Source organism: Pongo abelii, chromosome 21, assembly GCF_028885655.2.
Source record: "Pongo abelii isolate AG06213 chromosome 21, NHGRI_mPonAbe1-v2.0_pri, whole genome shotgun sequence".
NCBI lineage: Eukaryota > Metazoa > Chordata > Mammalia > Primates > Hominidae > Pongo > Pongo abelii.
The window spans coordinates 49,255,271-49,282,587 of record NC_072006.2 but is presented as its reverse complement, the minus strand read 5'-3'; the positions used below and the strand labels follow the sequence as shown (position 1 = coordinate 49,282,587).

General features: G+C 37.6%; 1 protein-coding gene across 5 annotated transcripts in view; it reads right to left on the bottom strand.

Moving 5' to 3' along the window:
* Nucleotides 1-27,317, bottom strand: part of STK4 (serine/threonine kinase 4) — a 113,176-nt gene that overhangs the window by 48,134 nt on the left and 37,725 nt on the right. For all 5 annotated transcript variants that reach the window (XM_009233628.3, XM_054541813.1, XM_054541812.2 and 2 more), the window contains one exon: nt 6,498-6,655. In XM_009233628.3, coding sequence (XP_009231903.2) covers nt 6,498-6,655 — 158 coding nt within the window. The remainder of the gene's footprint in view (nt 1-6,497; nt 6,656-27,317) is intronic.

Genomic DNA, 27,317 nt, shown 5'->3' with positions numbered 1-27,317 from the left:
GCTAGGCCTCATTTGACATCAATATTGTTTCACCTACTTTCTTTTAGTGAGTATTTGCCTACTGTATCTTTTTCCATTCCTCTGTTTTAAACTTTTCGGTTGTATTTTCTTTTCGTTGCATCTCTTATAAACAGCATTTAGCCAGAATTTGACTGTTATTTTTATCCAGACTCTTTCTCTTCTAATAGGAGATTTTAGTGCAGTCACATTTACTGTGATTACTGATGCATTTACATTTAAACTGCTATCCCACGTGTCACTCGGCTCCAGCCACAATGGACTCCTTTCCTTCCTTACACACAATCTATGTCTTGTCTCACAGTCTCTGTACTTGTTTCCCCTATCTTCCTGTGACTTGCTTCCCCTCTTCACTGATGTCTCAGCTCAATGTCCTGTCTCTCCACAGGCCTTTTCTCACAATATCTCTTAACTGTGCTTTAAAAAAAAAAAAATTCGCTATAATTACCTGAACTGATACCTACTAGGGTACTGGCTTAATGTCTATTTCCTTCACTGTAAACTCCATGAGAAAATGGGCCTGGTCTGTTTTGTTCACCACTGTTGGCACTCGGGCCATTTTTTTTTATTTTTGTAATACAGATGGGGTCTCACTATGTGCCAGGCTGGTCTCGAACTCCACCTCGAACTTCCACCTTGGCCTCCCAAAGTGCTGGGATTACAGGTATGAGCCATTGCACCCAGCCCGGGTCATCTTAAACTAAAATATTACAGTGTGTTTTTGGAAGATTCATGAGCCAAAATGGATTTAAGTTTACAGCTGTTTGTGGCTTTATGAATGGCAAAATGGGAAGGTCTGAATTCTCATAAAATCTTACATTTTTTTCCAACAATGTGATCTGCTAATAGGATATGAAATATCAATTTTAGAGACTATTGCATTTTTAAGCACCTTTTATATTTTAATCACTATGTATCTTAAACATTATTAGAAATTTTTGGGGGGGTTTCTCAACTTGGCAAACAGGCAATTCACTTTTAGAAATGGGACAAATATTCAGTTTCAGATGAAAATATGAAGTTTTTGTCAGTATAAAATTCAGCTACTCCTGATTAAATTACTTCCTATTTGCCATTTTGGGCAAAAAGGTCATTGGAAAGCAGCAATTCTCTTCATAGGAGGAAACAGAATTATCTTTTTTCATAATTAAATACTATCTGCCTAGAAATCAGAAAGTCTGTAAGAGATTGTGAGGGAGGCTGGGCCCGGTGGCTCACGCCTGTAATCCCAGCACTTTGGGAGGCCGAAGCAAGTGGATCACAAGGTCAGGTGTTCAAGATCAGCCTGGCCAAGATGGTGAAACCCTGTCTCTACTAAAAATACAAAAATCAGCTGGGTGTGGTGGCAGGCACCTGTAATCCCAGCTACTCAGGAGGCTGAAGCAGAGAAGTGCTTGAACCCGGGAGGCAGAGGTTGCAGTGAGCTGAGATCATGTCGCCACTGCACTCCAGCCTGGGTAACAGAGCAAGACCCCATCTCAAAAAAAAAAAAAGCAATTGTGAGAGAAACATGTTAGCAAGTCTAACACATATCCTTTCTTAAGCTTTCAGGAGATTATTCAGAACTTTCTTCACTCAAAGGACTAGCTCTTTATTTGCCAGATGTCACTTACAAACATACATTTTCCATATTTTATGTGCTTCTTTGGTACCTCCGGTAAGAGTATAAGAGACCCAAAGGGGGAATAATAAGGAAATTTAAAAATCATACAATGTTAACAAAATAGAAACACATCCTTATCTCTGAATTTCTATAGTACCTAATAGAAAAGAAAACAAGAAATGTATATAAAGATATACTACTCTAAAAACCTTTTAGAACAATTTTAGTGGGTTAGAGTCACCCAGGAGGACAGGTTAAAACACCAATGGGTGCTGTCCCCAGATATTCCTATTCAGTCCGCCTGGGGTAAGGCCTGAATAACTGCCTTTCTAACAGTCTCTAGGTGATGCTAACACTGCTGCTCTGGGACCACTTTGAGAACCACTGTTCTAGACTATTATTTCAAATGCTTGCTTTAGGATCAAGGTAAAAGCTATGTAACAAGAATATCAACTATAAAGACAGTTTTCATTTGACCTTTGTTGGGAGAGCAGCTCATGTATCTCTCATATCTATTTTCTTTTATTGCTTAGTTTGAAATTTTTTTGTAAGAGATTTTCATTAAGTAAATTATCTTAACATTCTGAAGGTACAAATAGAGTAGAATGTCATATATCAGAATAGGCTGGCTCAAGCATATATAAATCCAAACAATTTAATGCAAGAGTCCCAATATCAAATGCCTCTAAGTGTCAGACAGGTCAGACAGTTAATACAAATGAGTGAAGTAGGTCAAATAGTGTGAAGAATTAGAGAGGTCATACATAAAGAAGGCAGCTGCCAATCAGCTCCAGACAACCATTAACCAATAATGTAGGTCTACTGTAGCCAGATCTTTCACATTTTCAAAATAAGCTGGAGATCCAACATTTTGTGTAAAATCTCCTAAGTTTTTAACATAAGCAACTAATTTTAAAAAATTAAAAATTTAAACACCGTATAGGACACACAGAAAGGTCTGTGAGCTGGCTGCTGCCAGTTTATGACCTCAGATTTAGAAGAAAGTCTCAGGAGTAATACAAGTCATGCAATGTGCTAACCTGGTCACTGTGCACCACGGGCCCACTCCCCCTAGAAGTCATCTACTTCTAAAATAAAAAATTACTCTCTCTAAAGACCTCCTAAAACTCCTCTGTATAAGTAGCTTGCCCACCAAAACAAGTTTCCTGCCAATGATCTTAGTATGAGAAAACTGTGGCAAAGAGAAATAAATTCTTTACACATTGAAACTACTGATCCAAGAATAATGATTAGAATTAAAGTTGGGAAAAGGCCTGAACAGACATTTCTCAAAAGACATACAAATGGGCAACAGGCATATGAAAAAATGCTCAATATCACTAATCATTAGGAAAATGCAAATTGAAACCACAAAGAGCCGGTACAGTGGCTCATATCTGTAAACCTAGCATTCTGGGAGGCCCGGGCAGGAGGATTATTTGAGGCCAGGTGTTCCAGATGAGCTGGGGCAACATTTCCAGACCTCATCTTCAGAAAAAATTAAAAATTAGCCAGGCGTGTTGGTCCATACCTGTAGTCCTAGGTACTCAGAAGGCTGAGGTGGGAAGATTATTACAGGCCAGGAGTTTGAAGCTGTAGTGAGCTATGATCGGACCACTGCATCCAGCCTGGGAGAATAAGCAAGACCCTGTCTCTTAAACAAAAAAAAAAAAGAGAGAGAGAAAGATATCATCTCACCCTAGTTAGAATGGCTATTATCAATAAGACAGGAAATAACTAATGCTGGTGAAGATGTGGAGAAAGGGGAATGTTCATACGCCATTGGTAGGAATGTAAAGTAATAAAACGATTATAAAAAACAGTATAGAGGTTCCTTAAAAAATTAAAATAGGTCTACTATATGATCCAGCAATCCCACTGCTGGGCATATATCCAAAAGAAAGGAAATCAATATATCAACAAGATATCTAAACTCTCCTATTTATTGCAACACTATTCACAATAGCCAAGATATGGAATCAACCTAAGTGTCCATCAATGGATAAATGAATAAAGAAGATGTGGTATACACACAATGGAATATTATCCGCCAGAAAAGAGAAAGAAATGTTGTCGCTTCTTTTATTGCAACATGGATATTACTGGAGGTCATTATGTTATCTACAATAAGACAGAGACAGAAAGACAAATATCACATGTTCTCACTCATGTGGGAGCTAAAAAAATGGATCCTATGGAGACAGACTGTAGAATGACGGTTAGCAGTGGCTGGGAAAGAGGTGAAAAAGGGATGAAGAGAAGTTGGTTAAGGGGTACAAAAATATAGTCAGAGAGAAGGAATAAGTTCTAATATTCAATAGTATGGTAGGAAAATTATAGTTAATAATTTATTGTATACTTCAAAATGGCTGAAGATTTATAATGTTCCCAACACAAAGAAAAAGTTTGAGGTAATAGATATTCCAATTACTCTGATTTGATCACTACACATTATGAACAGGTACTAAAATATTACATGTATCCTAAAAATATCATAAACAATAATTTTTAAAATTAAAAAGGATTAAAGTGACTGGGTTTTCAAAATCGCTAACTTCTTTTTTTTTTTTTTTTTTTTTTTTTTTTGAGACGGAGTTTCACTCTTGTTGCCCAGGCTGGAGTGCAATGGCATGATCTCGGCTCACCACAACCTCCACCTCCTGGGTTCAAGCGATTCTCCTGCCTCAGCCTCCCGAGTAGCTGGGATTACAGGCATGCACCACCACACCTGGCTGATTTTTTTGTATTATTAGTAGAGACGGGGTTTCTCTGTGTTGGTCAGGCTAGCCTCGAACTCCTGACCTAAGGTGATCAACCCGCCTCGGCCTCCCAAAGTGCTGGGATTACAGGCGTGAGCCACCGCGCCTGGCCAAAATCGCTAACTTCTAAAACATTTAAAAACAAGGAAACTAGGCTTAGAAGTACTACAGATTTGAGGATTCTCAAGCATTCTATCACAATAATGATGTGATTTGGTACCCAGTAGTTAAACATCTTTGCCTGAAGACTGGCTAAACTGAGAAATCAGTCCTTATACACATGTTGAAGACAACTATACAGGCAACATAGAATAGACGCACAATAATTCAAATTTCTTAAGTCTACTCTGATTAGCAGTGGCAGCCTGGTGTGCTGTGTTAAGAAGGATTCTGAAGCTGAACCCTGATTCAGTGGAACAGATGAGTGCCAAAGGCCTAGAAGAGGAGAATAGTAGCAGATGTGCCCCATAATTTGCCACCTTTGAACAGTAAATAAAAACACTGCACCTGTGTTCAGAAACGCTACAGTTCTCCTATAATGTATTAATATAGCAACTAGAATAATACCTTTTAAATATAAATAAGGTCAAGTCATCTCTTCCAATGGTCTTTCATTCCACTCAAGAGTAAAAGCTAAAGTCCTTTATTACACAAAAAGCCCTGCATTATCTCGCTCTCCATTATATCTCTGATATCATTTCCTGCTGCACATCTTATTGATGCCATTCCAAAACATACTGTTTCTTCGTTGTTCTGTAAACACACCAGCCAAGTCCCTGCCTCAGGATCTTTGCATCTGCTATTCCCACTGCCTAAAAATCTCTCCTCTGGATATTCACATAGTTCACATCCTCATCTTCTTACTAATGAGAACTTCCTTGACTACTCTATTTTTAAAAAACTACACACACACACACACACACACACACTCTTTTTGTCTCCTAACCTCCCTTTTGCTTTATATTTTTTACAATACTTGCTACCATTTAACACACTAAATACTTATTTTCCTTCACCTAGAATGAAACCTCCATGAGGGATGGGTTTTTGGCTGTTCTGTTAATGACCCCATCCCTAGAATAGTGTCAAACACATGACATTCAAAAAAAAAAAAAAAAAAACACTGGATAAGTAAGCAAATGAACAAACAGGTAATAAAACAAATGAACCTGGGTTCTATCATGGGTTCAGTGACTCATCAGTTAATTTACCTCAGACGAGTTATTCTGGTCCTTAAAGGATCTCTACCATTAGTTGTATAAACTATGATATTCCTGCCATTTTATAAAAGTAGAAATTAAGTTATGGAAGAATGGCATCATTTCCCCAGGCCAGTCAGTAGTATAGTGGAAAGCCAGAACTAGACAGGCCTACCAGAGTTCAAGCCCAATGCCCAATCTAAGCTTTTTTATAAACAACAGAATTATGACAGATGGAGGATCAAACTTCAGAATTTTAGAATGTAAAAATAAAAAGCTCCTGAAGAGAAAAATCTTTTCTAGTAATAGTCAAGAAGAAAATGCAGACTCCTTAGCTTACTTTTTCCCAAAATTTTTATTGCTCCACTCCTTAAATGCCTATGAACATTAATAAGTGTCTATGGTTGAGGGAAAATGTTCCACAGTAGAGAAAGGAAAACACATCCAGTTTTTCATATGAAACTGGAAAAATTATACATTCATCCTCTGAAAATATTGAGAATAATCCTTTCAGCAGGGTTAAAATTAGGAGAATAGTTAGCAAAACAACAAGGACACCACAAAACAGTGTCAATTGCCCTCCAATCTAATTCTTAAATATAAAATCAAAACCCCAAATAAACTATTAAAGACAGTTGCAATTTCATTTGATGATTGAATACTTCTCTCACCATGAACAATTTCAAATTGGACAAAAACAAAAAGTGAATATAGATTTTGAAAGTGAAAAAGATGCCACTAATCAGGGACCAGAGAACTGCTCAAACATCAATCAAAATACTGTCCTTCAGCTCAGTAGACACTGTCAGGGATGGTTTAGGAGACTCAAAATGCACAAGAAAATGCTTGGGCACTAATGTGTGACATTTCAAATAACTTCCCATGAAGACATAACCATTTATTTCCAACACTACTTACAAACTCGTAGTCTCCATCCTGTGGTATTTTCCAATCTGAAGAATTTTTCAGTGGAGCAGGTACACTCTTGCCAAAGCTGTTGATCTGGTTTTCCTTTTCTTTTTGTTCAAAATATTCAAGAAAAGATGGTTTTGCAGGTTGCATGGTCTCATCCCTTCCTGAAAACCAATAAAAATGAAAAATGAAAAGAAACACTCTAAATTTTAGATAAGTTTAATAAATAGACATATCTCCAGATGGGCTACAATCTCTGGATCAGTGGATATTTCTGTTAGATAAAGGACTCTTCAAGAATCTAGTGAAACTACAAAAAATGCACAAATGCTTGCCCAAAAAATTCTCATGGAATTCCAGAGGAGTTAAGATTTCCCCTAAAATACATTCAGAAATTTCCCTGGGGTCCCTTTTTCTAAATGGAAAGATTTGGGTGATGCAATGATTCTGATAATCTGCAAATAATACATTTGGAGTCTCCTATAGCAAATAGCTCCTGTAATATTTAGAATGAAACAGAAGCAAGCAAAAATATTTAGCATCTATCATATACAATATTCTCTACAGGCATTTAAGTAGGAAGAGGGGATGATACAGTAGGGTGACTTTCTTTGATAATCTCATCATCTAACTGGAATAATGAGAAAAATATACATGAAAAAGAAAACATAAATAAATCACAATTCATCCACTCTATGAAATATTATGTAACTTTAAAAATACTATCTACATATGGCTTCCAATAAACTTACAAAAAAATAGGATACAGTATTATATATACAGTATGATTTTGACTCTATAAAATCATACATATAGGAGAAAAAAAAAAAACTAGGGGAAAATACCCAAAATGTTAACAGGGTTTATCTCTGGTAGTAGGACTATTGGTGATTTTATTTACTTCTCATGAACATTTTTTAAAGAAGTTAGTATTGGGTCAGGCGCGGTGGCTCACGCCTGTAATCCTAGCACTTTGGGAGGCCGAGGTGGGCAGATCACGAGGCCAGGAGATCGAGACCATCCTGGCTAATACGATGAAACCCCGTCTCTACTAAAAATACAAAAAATTAGCCCGGCATGGTGGCGGGCGCCTGTAGTCCCAACTACTTGGGAGGCTGAGGCGTGAACGCAGGAGGCAGAGCTTGCAGTGAGCTGAGATTGCGCCACTGCACTCCAGCCTGGGTGACAGAGCGAGACTCTGTCTAAAAAAAAAAAAAAAAAAAAAAGAAGTTAGTATTGAACAGGTATTAAATAAATAGAATTGATTAAAAGAATTATATGTGCCCAGTTCTTGCATGCTGTGTGGTCAGGGAAGACTGGTAAAAGGGGACTTAGATGATGCCTCAAACCATCCTGGAGAAAAGCATCAGCAGTTACATAGCAGCAGTAACCGTTAAGACAGCAGAATACAGCAGCTATTGGTTATTAGTAACAAGAGCAGAAAGAATAATTTTACCTGGCATGATTTAAAAATCAAGCTAGCTGAATGTACCTGTTTCAAAGGTTGAAGTATCTTTGTGCCTGTGATTAGTATTCTAATATAGGGAAATATAGGAAGTACTTTTCATTGCTTTCCATGAACATAGGGGTTTATACGGCCCTTTCCCATAGTAATCAGGAAAAACAACCAGAAGGTTCAGCACCTTAAGAAGTAGATGAGAAGGTATCTAGAAGATAAAGAACAGCAAGTGTTTCTCTCCAGGCACCCTTGGTCTATGCAATCTTACTTATTTCATGACACTTCCTAGTCCTTCAGGCCAGCCGCTCTACCTCTCAGAACGTTTGTCATTTTTCTCACTATCACCATTGCTAAGATCAACAGCAGCCAATCCTATATCTGCCCATATCCACACACTGCCAATGGTTTCCTACTACACTGTTTTCTCCTCACTAATTAAGAATTAAATACATTATTTGCTAGGACCAATCAGCAAGTATATGGTGTTTTGTTTTGTGTGCTCTAGGTATGATGTTAGAGCCATGATTATGCAACTGCACTCCAGCCTGGGAGACAGAGTGAGACACGGTCTCAAGAAATAAAAAGGAAAAATCACTCTTTGACCACTTTATTGTGGTAACAAAAAAGAGCAACTCCTTTGTAGGAAATACAAACAAAAGAGGGTATCTTCTTTCTCAGGAAATACACACTTAAAATTTGAGAGTACGCTGCATATATCACGCACCAACCTCTCTCATCTCATTATTTCTGTCATTCATGTCTGTTTATCCATCCATCCATTCATCTTTATATATGCACAGATAAATGACTAAATTGAGTTCATCAATAAAAATGGTGACTTCTGGACAGAAATAAGAGGTAATTTAAAACTTTTTCTCCAATGGAATTTACAAAAACCATAAGGGCGTCATTCTTTTGTAAAATTTATTATATCCAACAACAAAACAATATATTTCTATGGTTCTTCATTAATTACTTTCAGTTGCAATACAGGTGGACTTAAGAAATTGAATCTTTAAACCAAGGATGATGAAACACTAAAGATAACATTTCTGTGGTCTAATTCTAAACCATGTCATAAAAATCAAAGAAATGTCTGTTAAGTGAGAATATAATTATTTGTCTAATTTCTGTCACTGTTCAGATGAAAAAGTGAGAACATCTGCTTGCCTCATATTTGAGTTCTTCTTTCTTATCAACCCACTTAAAAATTTCTAATTTTTGGAGTTAAAACACCAACTGTTCTTTGTCTCTTTCAACAATGAAAATCCACAAATAAGAAAGTCTATCTAAAATGTATTTGCTTTTACCTTCTGATATCAATACCGGGGACCTGATTATACCTGACATTTATTAGAATTCAAAGTTCCAAAAACTAAAGTGAAATAAAAAGAGAAGTTTTTTTATCTAACCACATATTCAGATATAAGCTGCAAGTAAAATGCACATATGTATTAGAAATTTAATTATAGCAAAATGATTAGTTAAAATGTTACATTTATCAGATTGCCAAAAAGCTAAACTTGATTTTAGAGACAGAAGCATGGAAAAATTCCTCTCCTCAAATTTTATGTTATGTATATTTTACCATAATTTAAAAAAATGGAAAGTAAATCCCTATCCTGCAGTGGAAAGATTTAGATTCTGGTTCTGACTATATGATCTTGGTAAAACCACAGCTTCCCAATCTGCAAAAAGAAGACACAGGGCCGGATTATATCTAATGTTCCCTGCAGCTTTGAAAAATTCCGTGATTTTATGACTTGGCAGTAGCATATGAAAACATATTTATGCTCAGTTATTAATAACTATTCAAAAGAAGAAGTTCTTATCTCTAGTAGGATTATGATACTGGATGCCTCTAATCTAAAACATGCTACAACTAGATGTGTACGGGCATAAAGCAAAGACCAAAGTGAAAAATAGTTAAGACTCAAGAAATATTTTAGTGACAAGAGTATCTCTGATTCTTTGGATTTTTTGTTGTTGGTGGTTTAACAGATGGAAGAGGTGACTCAAACTGTAATAAAGATATCGTCTAGAGATGCAGATGAAATATTTTATGGAACTAAAGTGAAAAATTGAATGAACTGACTGATAAGGGAAGCTACCTTAACCGGCAAGAAACAGCAGACACTCAAAAATAATTAGCTGATCCTTGCATTTAGTGATTCCAGAAATTAAATGCCTCTACCATAATGGTTCTTTCTTTATGTGTGAGAGTGCTTTACTGACATGTTAAGTTTATATGAAGAAGACAGCATTCCTATTGTGAATAACACTGTCATTACATTGCAGCACCTGTTCTAAGTCTGATTTTATAGACTGATAATAATTCTCAGTAAACAGATTTGCATTCCTATCACAATTAGTATCTAAGATAAATTGTTTTTAAAAATGGTCACAACAATTTCCTCTTGGTATCTTCATCCTTACCTTACTCCCTCTTACAATGGCTCTGGGCCTGGCTATCTAACCTGCTTTGGTCATTGAGACAATAGCAAATGTACAGCAAGAAGAGACTTAAAAATTCTTGTGTAGGCTGGGCATGGTGGCTCATGCTTGTATTCCCACCACTTTGGAGGCCAAGGTGGGAGGACTGCTTGAGCCCAGGAGTTCGAGACCAGCCTGGGCAACATAGCAAGACCTGGTCTCTACAAATAACAATTTTTTTAAAAAATTAGCTGGGTGTGGTGGCACGCACCTGTGGTCTCAAATATTTGGGAGGCTGAGGCAGGAGTATCACCTGAGCTCAGGAGGTCAAGGCTGCAGTGAGCTATGATCGCACAACTGCACTCCAGCCTGGGTAACAGAACAAGACCCTGTTTCAAAAAAAAAAAAAAAAAAAAAAAAGTCTTGTATATTTTACTATAATATAAATAAACCTGATTGAGCCTGCTGGATGGTGAAATACTATATGGAGAGGCCCAAGTCAACAAATGTCTCAACAAATAAATCAGCCATCCCCAGCAGTTATTGCACCAGCTGACCACAGAGCACAGCTAACCAGCTCAGACCAGAATTGCCTGCCTACATGAGTCCAACCTAACTGCCCACTTACGGAATCATGAATCAAGTTAAATAAAATGGCTATTTTAAACCACTAAATTTTAGGGTGGTTTATAATGCAGCAAAAGCTAACTGATACAGTTTCAGTATCTCTATCTCACATAAACATAAACATACACACACACACGCATAAACATACACCCCTAAATCTCGAAAAAGAGTTCTATTCTTTGGAAACTTAGGTTCAAATTCAACTAACATTCACTAAATACCTTCTACATTTCAGGCTTTCTACTAGGTGCTTTCACATAATGGTCTCATCCAAACTGCACATCCAAACTGCATGACCACCATATAAAGTAGAGGGGGAAAAGCCTTACACTTAATAGGCATCTATCAAGTGCCAGAAAATGTACTATATCACTTAATCTTCAAAGAGTCTTTTGAGATATGTGTCATTATGCCCCTTTTACAAGTGAGAAATTTGCAGATTTCTAAGCTAGTAACCAACAAGGATGGGACTTGAATGCCAAATGTCAGGTTTTAAGTTTAGTGAGCTACATCTCATATTGTACAGTCTCTGAAATCAAAATAAAGATTCTTGACATGTTAGGACTGCCATTAAACTAAGTGCGGAAAGAGCGGGGAAATGTAATTTTCCCAGTAACCTTATCTTTGAACTTTTCTTTCAGCACCCGTTAGCTAGATAGATGATCAAGTGTGCTGGACAGCAGCCTGTCAGGTTGAAAAGCATAAGAGAATCATTCCAAGCTGATTAAAGGCCATGCTGTCCCCCAGGGCTTCAGCTAGCTGGTGGGTTTTTTGTTTTAACTTGAGCTAGTGTATTTTTTCAGATATATCCCAAGAAATAAAGATGTTCAGCTGAATGATAATACAAGAAACCTAAAGCCGTAGAAAGAATGGACTGAAGAGAGAAATCAAGCCTTGAAAATACCACATCTTGCTCTGATTCTTTTATCTGATGCCGGAAATGCATGAATTCCTATACTAAGACTGGCCTATTTTTCTTTGTAAGCAGCATTTGTCAAGCTAAATGAACAATCTGTCTAAGCCTACAGACAAAGCAATGAATTCATAAGCAACTGTATCTTTCATTTATTTTTCTTTGAAAAATGCTACGTAAAAGCAGAAGGAAGCAACAACCCAAATGTCTATCAGCTGATGAACAGATAAACAAAATGCAGTGTATTCATACAGCGGAATATTATTCAGCAACAAAAAGAAATAGTGATACATGCTATAACATGGATAAACCTCAAAAACATTATGCAAAATGAAAGACACCATTCTCAAAAGGCCACATGTTATATGATTCCATTTACACAAAATGTCCAAAATAGGCAAATCTATAGAGACAGAAAGTAGATTAATGGTTGCCTGGGGGTGAGAGGCGAATGAGAAGTGACTGCTAACAGGATTAGAGTTTTTTGAGGGGATGATAAAAATGTCTTGAATTCAATAGTGCTTAAAGTTGCAACACCTTGTTAATATCCTAAAAAAACACTGAATTCCACGCTTTAAAATGGCAAATTTTATGACATATAAATTATATCTCAATTTAAAAACAGTGGCCAGGCATGGCGGCTCATGCCTGTAATCCCAGCACTTCAGGTGGCCAAGGCAGGAGGATGGCTTGAGGCCACGAGTTCGAGACTAGACTGAGCAACATAGTGAGACCCTGTCTCTACAAAAAAATTTTTTTTTAAATTAGCCGGGCATAGTGGTGCACACCTGTAGTCCCAACTACTCAGGAGGCTAAGGCAGAAGGATCACTTTAGCCCAGCTCAAGACTGCAGTAAGCTATGATCATGCCACTGCACTTCAGCCTGGGCAACAGACCAAGATCCTGTCTCCAAATTACAAAAAAAAAAAAAAAAAAAAAAGTGAAACTTTAAAAATTAGATAGAATTTTAAAAATTAGATTGTGGTGATGGTTGCACAACTCTGTGAATAAACTAAAAACCATTAAACTGTACACTTTAAATGAATAAATTGTATGGTGTGTAAATTATATGTCAGTAACTCAATTTTTTTTAAGCAGCAAGACACCTTTCCTTTACTATTTGCTCTTATTTCTGGATTCATATGAACTACAACATAATGCCTGGGTAGTCATAACTGGGAAGGACCTTGACCAAAGACTGAAGCCCACTGTTCCATTGGAATGACCATCTACTAGACCTTAAACTTCATGACCTTCAATTTCACACCTTCATTTTCCAGACTGTCACTAAGTAAACCACAATGGTCAACCTACTATTTCCTTAATTCCTACAATGACTCTTTTCTACTTAAATCGTAATTAATTCTGTGCAAACCAGAGAACTGGGCAGAGTCTGCCTTTTTTTCTCTGTTTCATGCATGAATGTTTGCAGGAAAAAAAAAAAAAAACAACTCTGGTAATCCTGCTAATGTTTTCCTCTGGCTTGGAATAATATGCCTTACTGTGCAATTCTTATCACAGGGTTTGTTCTTTTCTAACATTTGTTATGAGTGTGTGGTTTTGGGTTTTGTTTTTGTTACCAGGCACCTAAGTGCTTTACATGTATCAGCTCATTTAATTACACTGGTTACTATCCAAGTAGCTGTGTACGGCCATAAATATTCCTTTGAATGTCCTTTGAAACCACTAAGAATTGCTGGAATCATAAGTTATAAGGTTCCCTGGAGCCCAGAATAACTCTTCCAGTTAAGCAGTTTCAGTAATTGCCTCTATATGAATGGACTTAATTTCTGGGCAATGGTGCTCTAGCTGTTTTAATTCTGGTGAACTGAAATATATCAATTCAAAGAATCTAAATCCAAAATTCAAAGGGTTACTAACTAGAGCAATAGTGGCAGCACATCTAAAAAGATAAAAAATGTTCACAGGTGAGAATGGTCCACATCTTGGTTCTTGCAATAATTTCCTAATTGGTCTCACCTTTTACAGTCTTTTGACACTCCATTTTATCACTTTCCTAGTCAAAGTGTCTTCAGATACCCTATTAACAGGAGAATCAGGTTCAAACTCCTTACTTTCGAATTCAAAGTCTTCCAAAATCCAGTCAACACCCACATCTGCTTCAGCCAATCTGAATAATGAAAACACACTTCTACCTTTCTGACTTTGCACCTGCCTGTAACATCCTTCCCCAGCCTTCCTGCATATATGAGTCATTGCCTTCCTTTTCACAAATCCTTTAACGCTTTCCTGTACCACTTACCTAGCATTTGTCTTAGTTATCATTACCTTCATATGTAGAGGTCCTTTCTCCTACGTTGCATCATTATCAAATACTATTATTTGAAGCGCCTAGAGTAATGCTCTATACACATAAGGAATCAGAACAATTAGAACAGTACACATGCCATAAGTATTAGATAATGATAGTGACAAATGTCATCTTCCCCTTTTAATATATAAGTTACTGAAAGCAGTGAATGCCTCATTTGGTTTTCATACTCTACATGTTAATGACACATAGTGACTATCTAATAAATGCTTCTTGGTTGGTATTAAATATTCATTATAAACAAATACTGATTCCAAATTGATATTTCTAGAGCACAAACATTTGAAAAGAATCATCTGCTTTTTCTTTATAGATCCACTTAAATTGATATTTAAAAATGTATCTCCATTTTCTTGCTGAACAAAAGAAGGTCAGAACAGCAAGCTTAGAACAAAAGAGAAATAATATATTCCACTAACTGATGAAGAAAGATTTATCTGCCTCTTAGGCTTAAGGACCAAAGTATATCTTTTGTGATTCACTTTCCTATGTTCTTCATTACCATTATGCTACTGCCCTCTCTTGAAAAATGTATTTCCCCCATGGCTGTTCTTGGCACTCCTTTTACCAATATAACTATACTGGAGCAGCTATCTTTCAAAATATATAGGCCTTGAGCCCTTCACCCAAGTTACACTGAGATCTGGTACTTTCATATCCTAAAATGTGGTCTGGCAGCGTGTTCTGAATGAATTTTCAGGCACCAGGAGTCTGTGCTTTTTGGCTCATTCCAAAAGAATCAAGAATGCTAATGGTTTCCAAAGATAAAAGGGGGCCCAGCATCTGGATACAATAAGAAAAACTGCACAAACAATTAGGATTTAGTCTGCACTCTGGCAGGACAATCTTGAATTATTTTTGAAACTGTGAGAAAAACCTAAGTACCAAGATGTCTGCTCTTCTATTGTAAATCTCACCCATGAGGGAGCTACTGATAAAATGCACAGTGAACCACAGGGGTTATCTTTCGGGGGTGGAAAAAAATCCAGTCGGTAATAAATTCCACTGTATTAAGATAAGAGGCTGAAACTTTACAAAAGAAGGCCCATGTGTATCTAAAGTCTGGCCCTCTTAAAAATCTGTCATCTTGTATTCTGAGCTATTTAACAGATTCTCAAAACATGTATCATCTTATTGCCAAGGAATTTAAAACACAGACACACACAGACACACACCACACAGAGCCTCCCTCTCTCTTCTCGGCACAATGGTAAAATGTTACTGAAACTAACAAGTGACCATCCCTTAGCTCAACCATGTTCATGCCAGCACTCAGGCATTCTTGGGGTGGCACTTACAAAACACCATTAATACCAAGAGTAAAAACTAAAAGTTAATAAAAAGTTAGTATCAAGAGAAATGGAATTAGGAAGAAGAAAAGTAGCACTGTTGAAGAAATGTTTAGGTCCAATGAAAAAAACACTCTCATACATTAAAAGACTTATTATAATACCTTCCATTTTTGAGCATTTACACATTAAATATTTTACACATACAATCTCATATCATCTTGACAAAACTACAAAATAGGAACTTTGGTGCCCCATTTTTTCAGACCAGGAAACTGAGGTTCAAAAAAGAAAGAACTTGACCAAGATGACGTAGTCTGTAAGACCCTGAGCGAAGTTTCAAGCCAAAGACTCTGAAGCTAAAAATCAATGTTCACTCCACTACTCCTTTGTCCTTCTCTTGCCCTTACTCAGAGATAGGGTCCCAACAAAATCAAATGTTTTCAGCTTTAGTTTTGGGGTGCATAACTGCACTAACGCTGTCTGAAACTCTCATATGATGCTGACTGTGAGTGGCAAGCATACACCAACACAATACTCTGATGATAGATGTTTAAATCCTGAAGGGATCAGAAATTGAACGGTAAGGCTACTGTGGTAAAAGAAGTGTTAAAATACTTGCAGTACTTTATGTCCTAATTACTGTACTTGCAAATGCCATAATCTGAGTCAGAGAGAATAAGACAGATAACACACAAGGGAGACAATGTTCTAACAACCCCTTTCAAACTGCAGATGGAAAGAAAATAGGCTCTGAGTCAAGAATTCCTATCTTATGCAGCTCTGAAATCAGTATCTGATGGACGGTGTGGAAGTAAAATCATTTTGACAACAGCATAGCCTTTCACCTGATTTCAACATGAGGAAACTCACAGCAACAATAGGTGCCTTCGTGAAACTTAGGACTTTCTGAGGAACTATAAACACATAATGTTTTTACCACAAAATACTATCTCAGTAATTTAACTAAAACATGTCTCTTAGTTGCCCTAACTTAATTACGTCATTATGCTCTAAAATTCTATTTCAAAGAGATTAATGTGGCTGTTGCTCTGGGAGAAAAATTAGAATCTTATGCACTAAGTACAAGTTTTAAAGAGGAATCATCATCTCACTCCCTTCAACTCACTGAATCTAATTTGAAGGCTTGGTCAGGGGAAACATTCTTTCAATTAGTAGTCCAAATTCTGCCTCCCATTGACCTATTAAGCCTGGAGATGAGGAGGGGTGACCAGGGCTATGCATCTCTTGGGAACGTGGTAAGGACAAGAAAACCATGACATTATCGCCAATAAATCCTGAGAGGAAGAACCGTCGCATGTCAAATCTTTAGTGGATGAGTACATGTTATTACAAGTGGCCATCCTTCGGCTTGTCATTTCCTCATGAGGGGCAAAAGCATTTAACTGCTAAACTACAAATCTGTGCAAATTAAGCTACTTCAGTTGCTCCAAAGTGTTTTTGTTATCTCTGCCTCTAAAAAAAAAATTTTTTTTGCTTTCAAACGTATAATTTACTTTTTAAATATTTAATAATGTTGTGAAAGCTTGGATTCTTTCTACGTCAAGTATAAAATTAATCCTTTCCATTTTACTTTATTTTATTTTATTTTGAGACAGAGTCTTGCTCTGCCACCCAGGCTGGTGTATAGTGGTACGATCTTGGCCCACTGCAATCTCCGCCTACCGGGTTCAAGAAATTCTCCTGCCTCAGCTTCCTTAGTAGCTGGGATTACAGGCACGCCCCACTACGCCCAACTGATTTTTTGTATTTTTAGTAGAGATGGGGTTTCGCCATGCTGGTCAGGCTGGTCTCGAGCTCCTGACCTCAAGTGATCCACCCACCTCGGTCTCCCAAAGTGCTGAGATTACAGGCATGAGCCACCACATCCTGGACCGTTTTCATTTTAGCTCTAAATATTAACACCGTATTTCATAATGATCAAATAAAACAGAAGAAATTCCTCTCCTTTAAAAAAATGGTTGCTTGAAAACGGATAATGGTGAAACTATTTTTCTGCATATTAAGATAAAAGAAAGAGAAAATACATAATTTAATATAAAACAGAGAAAATATGTAAAAAATTCCATCATTTTCACGTACTACCAATTGTATTCAGTGCCACCAATATATTACTTTGGATGACATATGTGAGTAATACCAAAATTAACAAAACCCACAACCACACAGTGACAATCTTAACAATTTAACAATTTTAACAAATCTCCTTCAGAAGCTTAGAAGATCAAGTATCAAAAATTGGTAAAGAATAGACAAATGAAAGACAATTAGCAACTGATTGCTAATTACATAGATTCCTGCACCAAACAATTAGAAAATACATTATTTTTAAGACACACAAAGCACATTTAATGAAAATTAATAACGTTAGGCCACAATGTCTCAAAAAATAACAAAGAATTGATATAACACAGGCCACACTCTTCAACTGCAATTCTATAAATTAAAAATTTTAAATAAGCAGTTTTTAAAAATCATACATTTGCTATTAAAAAACACTTCTGAATAACTCATGGGTTAAAAAATAAATGTGTACAGCACAAGCACTACGCACTGGAAAAAAATATTTACAATATACCACACATGAAAATGTATGGAATACAGCTAAAACAGAACTAAGAGAAAAAGTTACAATGTTGATTAAATGTATTAGTAAGCAAGAAAATTAAAACGCTAACTAAAAAAGACAAAAACAACATCAATTAAAGAATTTTTTTTAATAAAATCTCTTAAACTAAAAATAGATCAAAACTTATTTAGCCTGTTAAGGGGTATTGACCAAATTCTGCTGCAAAATCAGACTCGATGGTAAAAAATCCCAAGAATTTTCTTTAAAGTGAGCAACAAGACAAGAATGTCCACTACCAGCTCTACTATGCAACACTGTATTGGAGGTCTTAATAAGAAAAAAAAACCTTGGCCAGGCTTGGTGGTTCACACCTGTAATCCCACTACTTTGGGAGGTTGAGGAAGGAGGATTACCTGCACCCAGAGTTCCAGACCAGCCTGGGCAACACAGGGAGATCCCATCTCTACAAAAAAAAAAAAAAAATCACAGGTGTGGTGGCACATGCCTGTGGTCCCAGCTACTCAGGTGGCTGAGGTAGGAGGATTGCTTGGCCCCAGGAATTCAAGGCTGCAGTGAGCTAGGATCGTGCCACTGCATTCCAGAGTGAGACAGTGCCTCAAAAAAAAAAAAAAAGAAGAAGAAAATTATATGTAAAGATCAAAAGGAAAAACTATAATCATAATTCATAGACAATAAGACTGTCTCCATTTTTTTAAAAAGGCAATCTCCAGAAACCCTGTTACAATGAATAAAACAGTCCATAAATATCTACAGTAGTTGTCTATAGAAGAAAAATGTTAGAAACAAAAGTTTTTTAAACTATGCCATTTGTAGCAACAAATAAGTATCTAAAAATAGATTTAACAAAAAGCTCTAAAACATCTTTGTGGGTACAATTATAAAATTATCTAAGAATATAAAAGATAGACCAAACAGATTGAAAGATAAATAAACCATGTTCATGCATAGAAAGAATTAACGTAGAGATGGCAATTCTGCCTAATTAATGTGTATCCAATGCAATTAAGTCAAAATTCCAGTAGTATTTTATAAAATTTGATACACTGATCCTAAAATTTATATGGGAGAGGCCGGGTGCAGTGGCTCATGCCTGTAATCCCAGCACTTTGGGAGGCCGAGGTAGACGGATCACGAGGTCAGGAGATCGAGACTATCCTGGCCAACACGGTGAAACCCTATCTCTACTAAAATACAAAACATTAGCCGGGAGTGGTGGTGCGCGCCTGTAGTCCCAGCTACTTGGGAAGCTGAGACAGGGGAATTGCTTGAACCCAGGGGGCAGAGGTTGCAGTGAGCTGAGATCGTGCCACTGCACTCTAGCCTGGTGACAGAGCAAGACTCCATCTCAAAAAAAAAAAAAAAAATTATGTCGGAGAATAGTGATATAAATTTCAAGAAGTAATCTGTGATGAAAAGAAAAATAAGGGGATGGGAAATCTATTGTAGACAAATGGTCAAAGAAGGACTGAGAAGGTGACAGGATCAAAGACCTGGATAGAGGGAGGAAGCAAGTCTTTCAGATGGAAAAATAAAACAGATTACTAGAGCCCATATTGTAAACAAAAACAAATTCCTGATCTATATCAGGAATATATATACTTTTACTGTAATTTACTGTAACGTAAGCCTTAGTCCTGGCTCCCAACAACTTGACTTAAAAAATATATATATATATGTATGTTCTACACAAGAACTTTCAAGTCAGTCCTACACAAGAAATATTAGGTTTTTTAAAAAATTTATTCAGTTATTCAAGTAAGGCCATTTTAGCTGATTACAGTTTAAAAACCATATGCATGGTACCACGCTACAGAAAAAGAACACCAATTGTGTCAAGTCCACTGAGAAATCTGGGAAGGGAGAGAAAAAGTGACCATTTTGAGATGTTTTGGCTGACTTATTTGAACTTTGCCAAGTATGAGGTATCCAGTCTCCCAACTAAATAAAATAAAGACATTGTCCTAGTGTCACTGTGGTTACTTAAAATACACTTAAGAATGAATAAATAGTGGTCTTGTTCTAGCATGAAGCCTACCTTTATATAAAGGGGATTTGTGAACTCAAATGGGAACACAATTATAACCCATTAACTTAATACAGAGCTCCCTCTGCTGGCCCAGAGAATGCACAATGATCCTAACACTGACAGACCCTCTCATGTCACCTCAATAATGTATCCTGCTGTTTGGGGAGGTAAACAAGGTTATTCTAGAGCCCTTATTCAAAAACAAAAACAACAACAAAAACAAGAACATATCTAGACAAATAGAAGAAACCTTCCAAAATCCCCAATCTAATATTTTATCCAGACAGAGGTTTTCAAAGTAACATGGACCATGGTTTGCCTCTTTCGTTCTCACATGTATGCTTGAGGCCACTTAAAAGCAATCAAATCCCACCTTAATCCCTTCCCTCCAACTGCAAGATGACTCCTTCCTATAGATTCAGATATATACATCCAAAACAAATTCCCTCAGAGGTAACAATATCATTAGTTTATCAGAGGCATGCCCCCTTTGAAAACCATCTGTCCTTTCCTTCTGGAAATCCTGAGGACATATGTAGAGTAACTGGTTATCAAAACAACCAGCAAGGAGAAGTACATTACTACAAGCTGAGACTTACCAACATATGATCTGTAACATAAGCCTTAGTCCCAGCTCCCAACACTTGATAAAAGGGCTCTGCTAGAAGTAGTATAATCTAATGATTCAGAACATAACCTCTGAAATCAAACATATCTGGGTTCAAATCTTGGCTTTTCTATTACTCATTATACAATCACAAGCATGTTACTTAATCTCTGCAATTGGGTTTCAACTGCTATTAAACAGGGAGTGGTTCCATTTACCACACAGCAAGGTTGTAATGATCAAAATATGTGAAATGCTTAAAGGATAAATCATAGTGTGTGGTATATATTAAGTGCCTAATCACTAATAATTATTATTAGCAGTTATAACATCTATCCTATTGAGTATAACACATAAGTTACATATAATAAATAATTGGGAGGCTGGGCGTGGTGGCTCACGCCTGTAATCCCAGCACTTTGGGAGGCAGAGGCAGGCGGATCACGAGGTCAGGATTTCGAGACCAGCCTGCCCAATATGGTGAAACCCCATCTCTACTAAAAACATAAAAATTAGCCGGGTGTGGTGGCATGCACCTGTAATCCCAACCTCAGGAGGCTGAGGCAGCAGAATCGCTTGAACCCGGGAGGCACAGGTTGCACTAAGCTGAGATCGCACCACTGCACTCCAGCCTGGGCAACAGAGCAAGACTCCATCTCAGAAAAAAATAAATAAACAAATAAATAATTGGGAAGTCCTAGCCAGCGCAACCAGGCAAAAGAAAGAAATAAAATGCACTCAAATAGGAAAAGAAGTCAAACTATCTCTCTTTACTGACAATATGATTCTATACCTAGAAAATCCTAAAGACTCTGTCAAAAGGCTACTAGAATTGATAAGCACCTTTAGTAAAGTTTCAGGATAAAAAAATGTACAAAAATCAGTAGCATTTCTCTACACAAACAATGGCCAGGCTGAGAGTGAAATCAAGAACGCAATCCTACTTACAACAGCCACAAAGAAAATGAAATACCTAAGAATACAGGTAACCAAGGAAGCGAAGGATCTCTACGAGAACTACAAAACACTGCTGAAAGAAATCAGAGACAACACAAATAAATGGAAAAACGTTGTATGCTCATGGATAGGAAGAATCAATATAATTAAAATGTGTATACTGTCTGAAGCAATTTACAGATTCCGTACTATTCCTTAAAATTGCCAATGACATTCTTCACGGAACTAGAAAAAACTATTCTAAAATTTATATGGAACCAAAAAGAGCCCAAATAGCCAAAGCAATCCTAAGCAAAAAGAACAAAGCCAGAGGCAGTGCACTACCCGACTTCAAACTATAAGACTATAGTAACCAGAATGCTGTTCTGGTACTGGTACAACAACAGACACACAGACCAATGGAACAGAATAGGAAACTCAGAAATAAAGCTGCACACCTACAACCATCTGATATTCGACAAGGCCAACAAAAACAAGCAATGGGTAAAGGACATCCTGTTTAATAAATGGTACTGGGATAACTGACTAGCCATATTAAGAAGATTGAAAGTGGATCCTTACCTTTCACCATATATAAAAATTAAGTGAAGATGGATTAAAGATTTAAATGTAAGACCTCAAGCTATAAAAATCCAAAAAGAAAACCTAGGCGATACCCTTCACAACATTGGCCTTGGCAAAAAGTTTTTGGCCAAGTCCTCAAAAGCAATTGCAACAAAAGCAAAAATTGAGAAGTGGGACCTAAACTAAAGAGCTTCTGCACAACAGCAAAAGAAACTGTCAACCGTGTAAACAACCTACAGAAAGGGAGAAAATATTCACAAACTATACATTCAACAAAGGTCTAATATCCAGAATCTATAAAAAAAAAAAAAAAAAAACTTACACAAATCAACAAGCAAAAAACAATTCCACTAAAAAATGGGCAAAGGACATAAACAGACACTTCTCAAAAGAAGACATACAAGCGGCCAACAAATATATGAAAAAATGTTCAGCATCACTAATCATCAGAGAAATCCAAATCCAAACCACAATGAGATAGATATCTTATACCAGTAAGAATGGCTATTACTAAAAAAAAGGTCAGAAAACAACAGATGCTTGTGAGGCTATGGAGAAATGGGAATGGTTATATACTGTTGGTAGGAATGTAAGTTAGTTCAGCCACTGTGAAAAGCAGTTTGCTAATTTCTCAAAGAACTTAAAACAGCAATCCCATTTGACCCAGCGATCCCATTACTGGCTATATACCCAAAAGAAAATAAATCATTCTACCAAAAATTCACATGCACTCATACGATGAGCTTACTATCACACTATTCACAATAGCAAAGATATGGAATCAACCTAGGTGCCCATCAATAGTGGACTGGATAAAGAAAATATGATACATATATGCCATGGAATACTACACAACCATCCACGTAAGCAGCCATAAAAAAAGAATGCAATTAGGCCAGGCGCAGTGGCTAACGCCTGTAATCCCAGCAATTTGGGAGGCCATGGCGGGTGGATCCTTTGAGGTCAGGAGTTTGAGACCAGCCTGGACGACATGGTGAAACCCTGTCTCTACTAAAAATACAAAAATTAGCCAGGTGTGGTGGTACACGCCTGTAATCCCAGCTACTCAGGAGGCTGAGACAGGAGAATTGCTTGAACCTGGGAGGCAGAGGTTGCAGTGAGCCGAGGTCGCGCCAACGCACTCTAGCCTGGGCGACAGCGCAAGACTCTGTTAAAGAAATGCAATTATGTCCTTTGCAGCAACATGGATGGAGCTGGAGGCCATAATTCCAAGCGAACTAACACAAAAACAGAAAACCAAATACCACATGTGTTCACTTAGTGGGAGCTAAACACTGAGCACACATGGATATAAACATGACAATAACAGACACTGCAGACTACTAGAGGTGAGAGGGAGAAAGGGGACCATGGGTCGAAAAACTAGCTACTGGGTGCTATACTCATTACCTGGGTATAATATATTTATGCATCAAGCCTGCACATGTACCCTCGTATGTAAAATAAAAGTTGAAATTTTTAAAATAAATAAATGAATAAATAATTGTTTCGAACAAACAAAAGCCATCCCTGGATTCTCAGTGAAAGACAGCACCAGAATCACCATAACTATGATGAGTTTTCTATTATGGATCTAACGCCTATGAATATAATAGGCAACCAAAACAAATCAGAAGCTCTGTGGAATGAAGACAGCATAGACTCTGAAGTGCTTTCTTTTTTTTGTTTGTTTGTCTGAGACGGAGTCTCGCTCTGTCACCCAGGCTGGAGTGCAGTGGCGCGATTTCAGCTCACTGCAACCTCCACCTCCTGGGTTCAAGCTATTCTCCTGCCTCAGCCTTCCGAGTAGCTGGGACTACAGGCGCCCACCACCGTGCCCGGCTAATTTTTGTATTTTTAGTAGAGATGGGGTTTCACCATATTGGCCAGGCTGGTCTCGATCTTCTGACCTTGTGATCCACCCGCCATGGCCTCCCAAAGTGCTGGGATTACAGGCGTGAACTACTGTGCCCGGTCAACTCTGAAGTGCTTTCAATTTCCAGCTCCACCACTTACTAGCCATGTGACCATGAACAAGTAACAATCTCTGAACCTGTTCCTTTATAGAGAAAGTGGAGAAACATCATCTCTGTAGACAGTTAAGATAGCGGAATGAGCTGAAGTGCTAAGGTCTCCCCTCCTGTTATAAACACACAGAAACTCAAGACTTAAAAAACAAACAAACAAACAAAAAACAACCCATAGTGCTCAGAACCAGAAAACGAAAACTTCCAGATGCCAAAAGCAGGAAAGAAACCCACAGCACTGAGCCGAGTGGCCTACTGGGAAAACCAAATCACAAGGACTTTAGCTTTAAAGCTGATGTGCAAATAGCAATCAGGATAAGGCAGAAGGCAAGACATACCTGTAAAGGGGGAAGCCAGAACTCAATTCCCAGCATAAAGATAGGAGCCAGGACAATACTGCCCAGAAGCTTAAGAAGATGACTTAGAAATGGCTTCTGCTTAGGTAGGTAAGAGGTGGAAAAAATCAACTTCTAGAAATACAATTCCCTTGGCTGTACCACAAGTACAATGTGAAACTGAGAAATAATCTAAAGACTGCTCTAGAAAGAAATATCCCATAGGGCCCTAGGGATGCCTGTACAACCCAAGGAATACAAATGACCTCCAAGCAAGATAATTCTCACCAAACACAAGCTCGAAAACAAAATTTACAAAGTGTAAGAAGAAATGTAACAATATGAGAGACAACAAACACAATAAACAGAAAAATCAGACCCAAAAAACACAAAATAATAGCATGATCTGAAAGTTTTTTTTTAAAGGGAAATTGAAACGTTCAAAGAGATAAACAGAAAAAATCTGTAAGACAAGCCCGGAGCAGTGGTATGCACCTGTAGTCCCAGCTGCTTGGGAGACTGAGGTAGGAGGATGACGAGCCCAGGAGTTTAAGACCTGCCTGGGCAACATAGCAAGACCACATTTCTGGGAATAAATAAATAAATAAATACATCTGAAACAAAATGAAACAAAAATAAAATAAAAAAAGAGAAAAGGAAATCCTAGAAAAAATAATAATAATAGAGAAACCAAAGAGAATTTTCCAAAACTGAATAAAGTCCTGGGTCCTTAGATTGAAAAGTACAGAGCCAGAAGAAGCAGAATTAGAAGGGGAAAAAAATCCAACATAGAGACAATAAGTTAAAACAGAAAATATTCAGGAAAATGAAAAAAAGAGAAAAAAGTAAATCATCTACAAAAGAACAATATTGACAACAGAATTTCCATCACCATCAACAGATATCAGAAAATATCAAAATGATCTCTTCAAAGTACAAAGAGAAAATAAGAGTCAACTTAGAAATCCATGCCTCAGTAAACTATATTCAAAAAAGAGGAAAAAAATTAAGACTTTCATTAACCATACAAATTATAAAAGTTTGCTACCCATTATACCCTACTGAAAGGAGAAGAAAAATGAGCCCATAAGATAAAGTATAAGCTTAAAGAAGCAAAGGTAAGCAAACATATTAGTAGCTCACTATGTTCATAAATTGTATTGACTCTAAATAATGATTATAGTAGCTAACGTTTGTTTTTTGTTTTTTTTTTTGAGACGGAGTCTTGCTCTGTCACCCAGGCTGGAGTGCAGTGGTGCGATCTCGGTTCACTGCAACCTCTGCCTCCCAGGTTCACGCCATTCTCCTGCCTCAGCCTCCCGAGTAGCTGGGGCTACAGGTGCCCGCCCCCATGCCCGGCTAATTTTTTGTATTTTGTTTAGTGGAGATGGGGTTTCACCGTGTTAGCCAGGATGGTCTCGATCTCCTGACCTCGTGATCCGCCTGCCTCGGCCTCCCAAAGTGCTGGGATTACAGGCGTGAGCCACAGCGCCCAGCTGCTAATGTTTTCTAAAAACCTGGTGAACCAAAGCAATAGACAACAATAACAAAATATGAGAGAGGCAGTTTGAAAAAAAGGCAAAGTGTCTTAAATCCTTTTTCTTATTTAGGAAGAGGAGAGAGATACCGATTAACTTTGAAATTTATTAGGAAAGTAGAAATTTAAGTAAGCATACACTTATGCAAACACTTTGCCAGTTGGTAGAAGAGAGCTGGGAGAGGGGATCAAGGTAAGGGAAAGGAAGTGATGGTGGTGAGGACTCAATCAATCCAACAGAAGGAAAGAAAGGAGGCTGGGCGCGGTGGCTCACGCCTGTAATCCCAGCACTTTGGGAGGCCAAGGCGGGCAGATCACGAGGTCAAGAGTTCGAGACTAGCCTGACCAACATAGTGAAACCCCATCTCTACTAGAAATACAAAAAAAATTAGCCGGATGTAGTGGCGTGCACCTGTAATCCCAGCTACTTGGGAGGCTGGGGCAGGAGAATCGCTTGAACCCGGGAGGCGGAGGTTGCAGTGAGCCAAGATCGCACCACTGCATTCCAGCCTGGGCGACCGGGCAAGACTCCGTCTCAAAAAAAAAAAGAAAAAAACAGAAAGGAGAAAAAAAGGATTTCATGACAAAAATATCAAAAGCAATTGCAACAAAAGCAAAAATTGACAAATGGAATCTAATTAAACTAAAGAGTCTCTACACAGCAAAAGAAACTATCATCAGAGTGAACAGACAACCTACATAATGGGAGAAAACTTTTGCAATCTACCCATCTGACAAAGGTCTAATATCCAGAATCTACAAGGAACTTAAACAAATTTACAAGAAAAAAAAAACCCATGAAAAATTGGGCAAAGGACATGAACAGGCATTTCTTAAAAGATTAATTTTTTTTTATTTTTATTTTTAAGGCTAGTCAAGTGAAACAGTGGGAGTGGAGAAAAACAAAGAAAAAATTGGTTGTGGCCGGGTGCAGTGGCTCATGACTTTTAATCCCAGCACTTGGGGAGGCCAAGATGGGGGAATCACTTGAGGTCAAGAGTTCAAGACCAGCCTGGCCAACATGGTGAAACCCCATCTCTACTAAAAATACAAAAATTAGCCAGGCATGGTGGCACACGCCTGTAATCCCAGCTACACAGGAAGCTGAG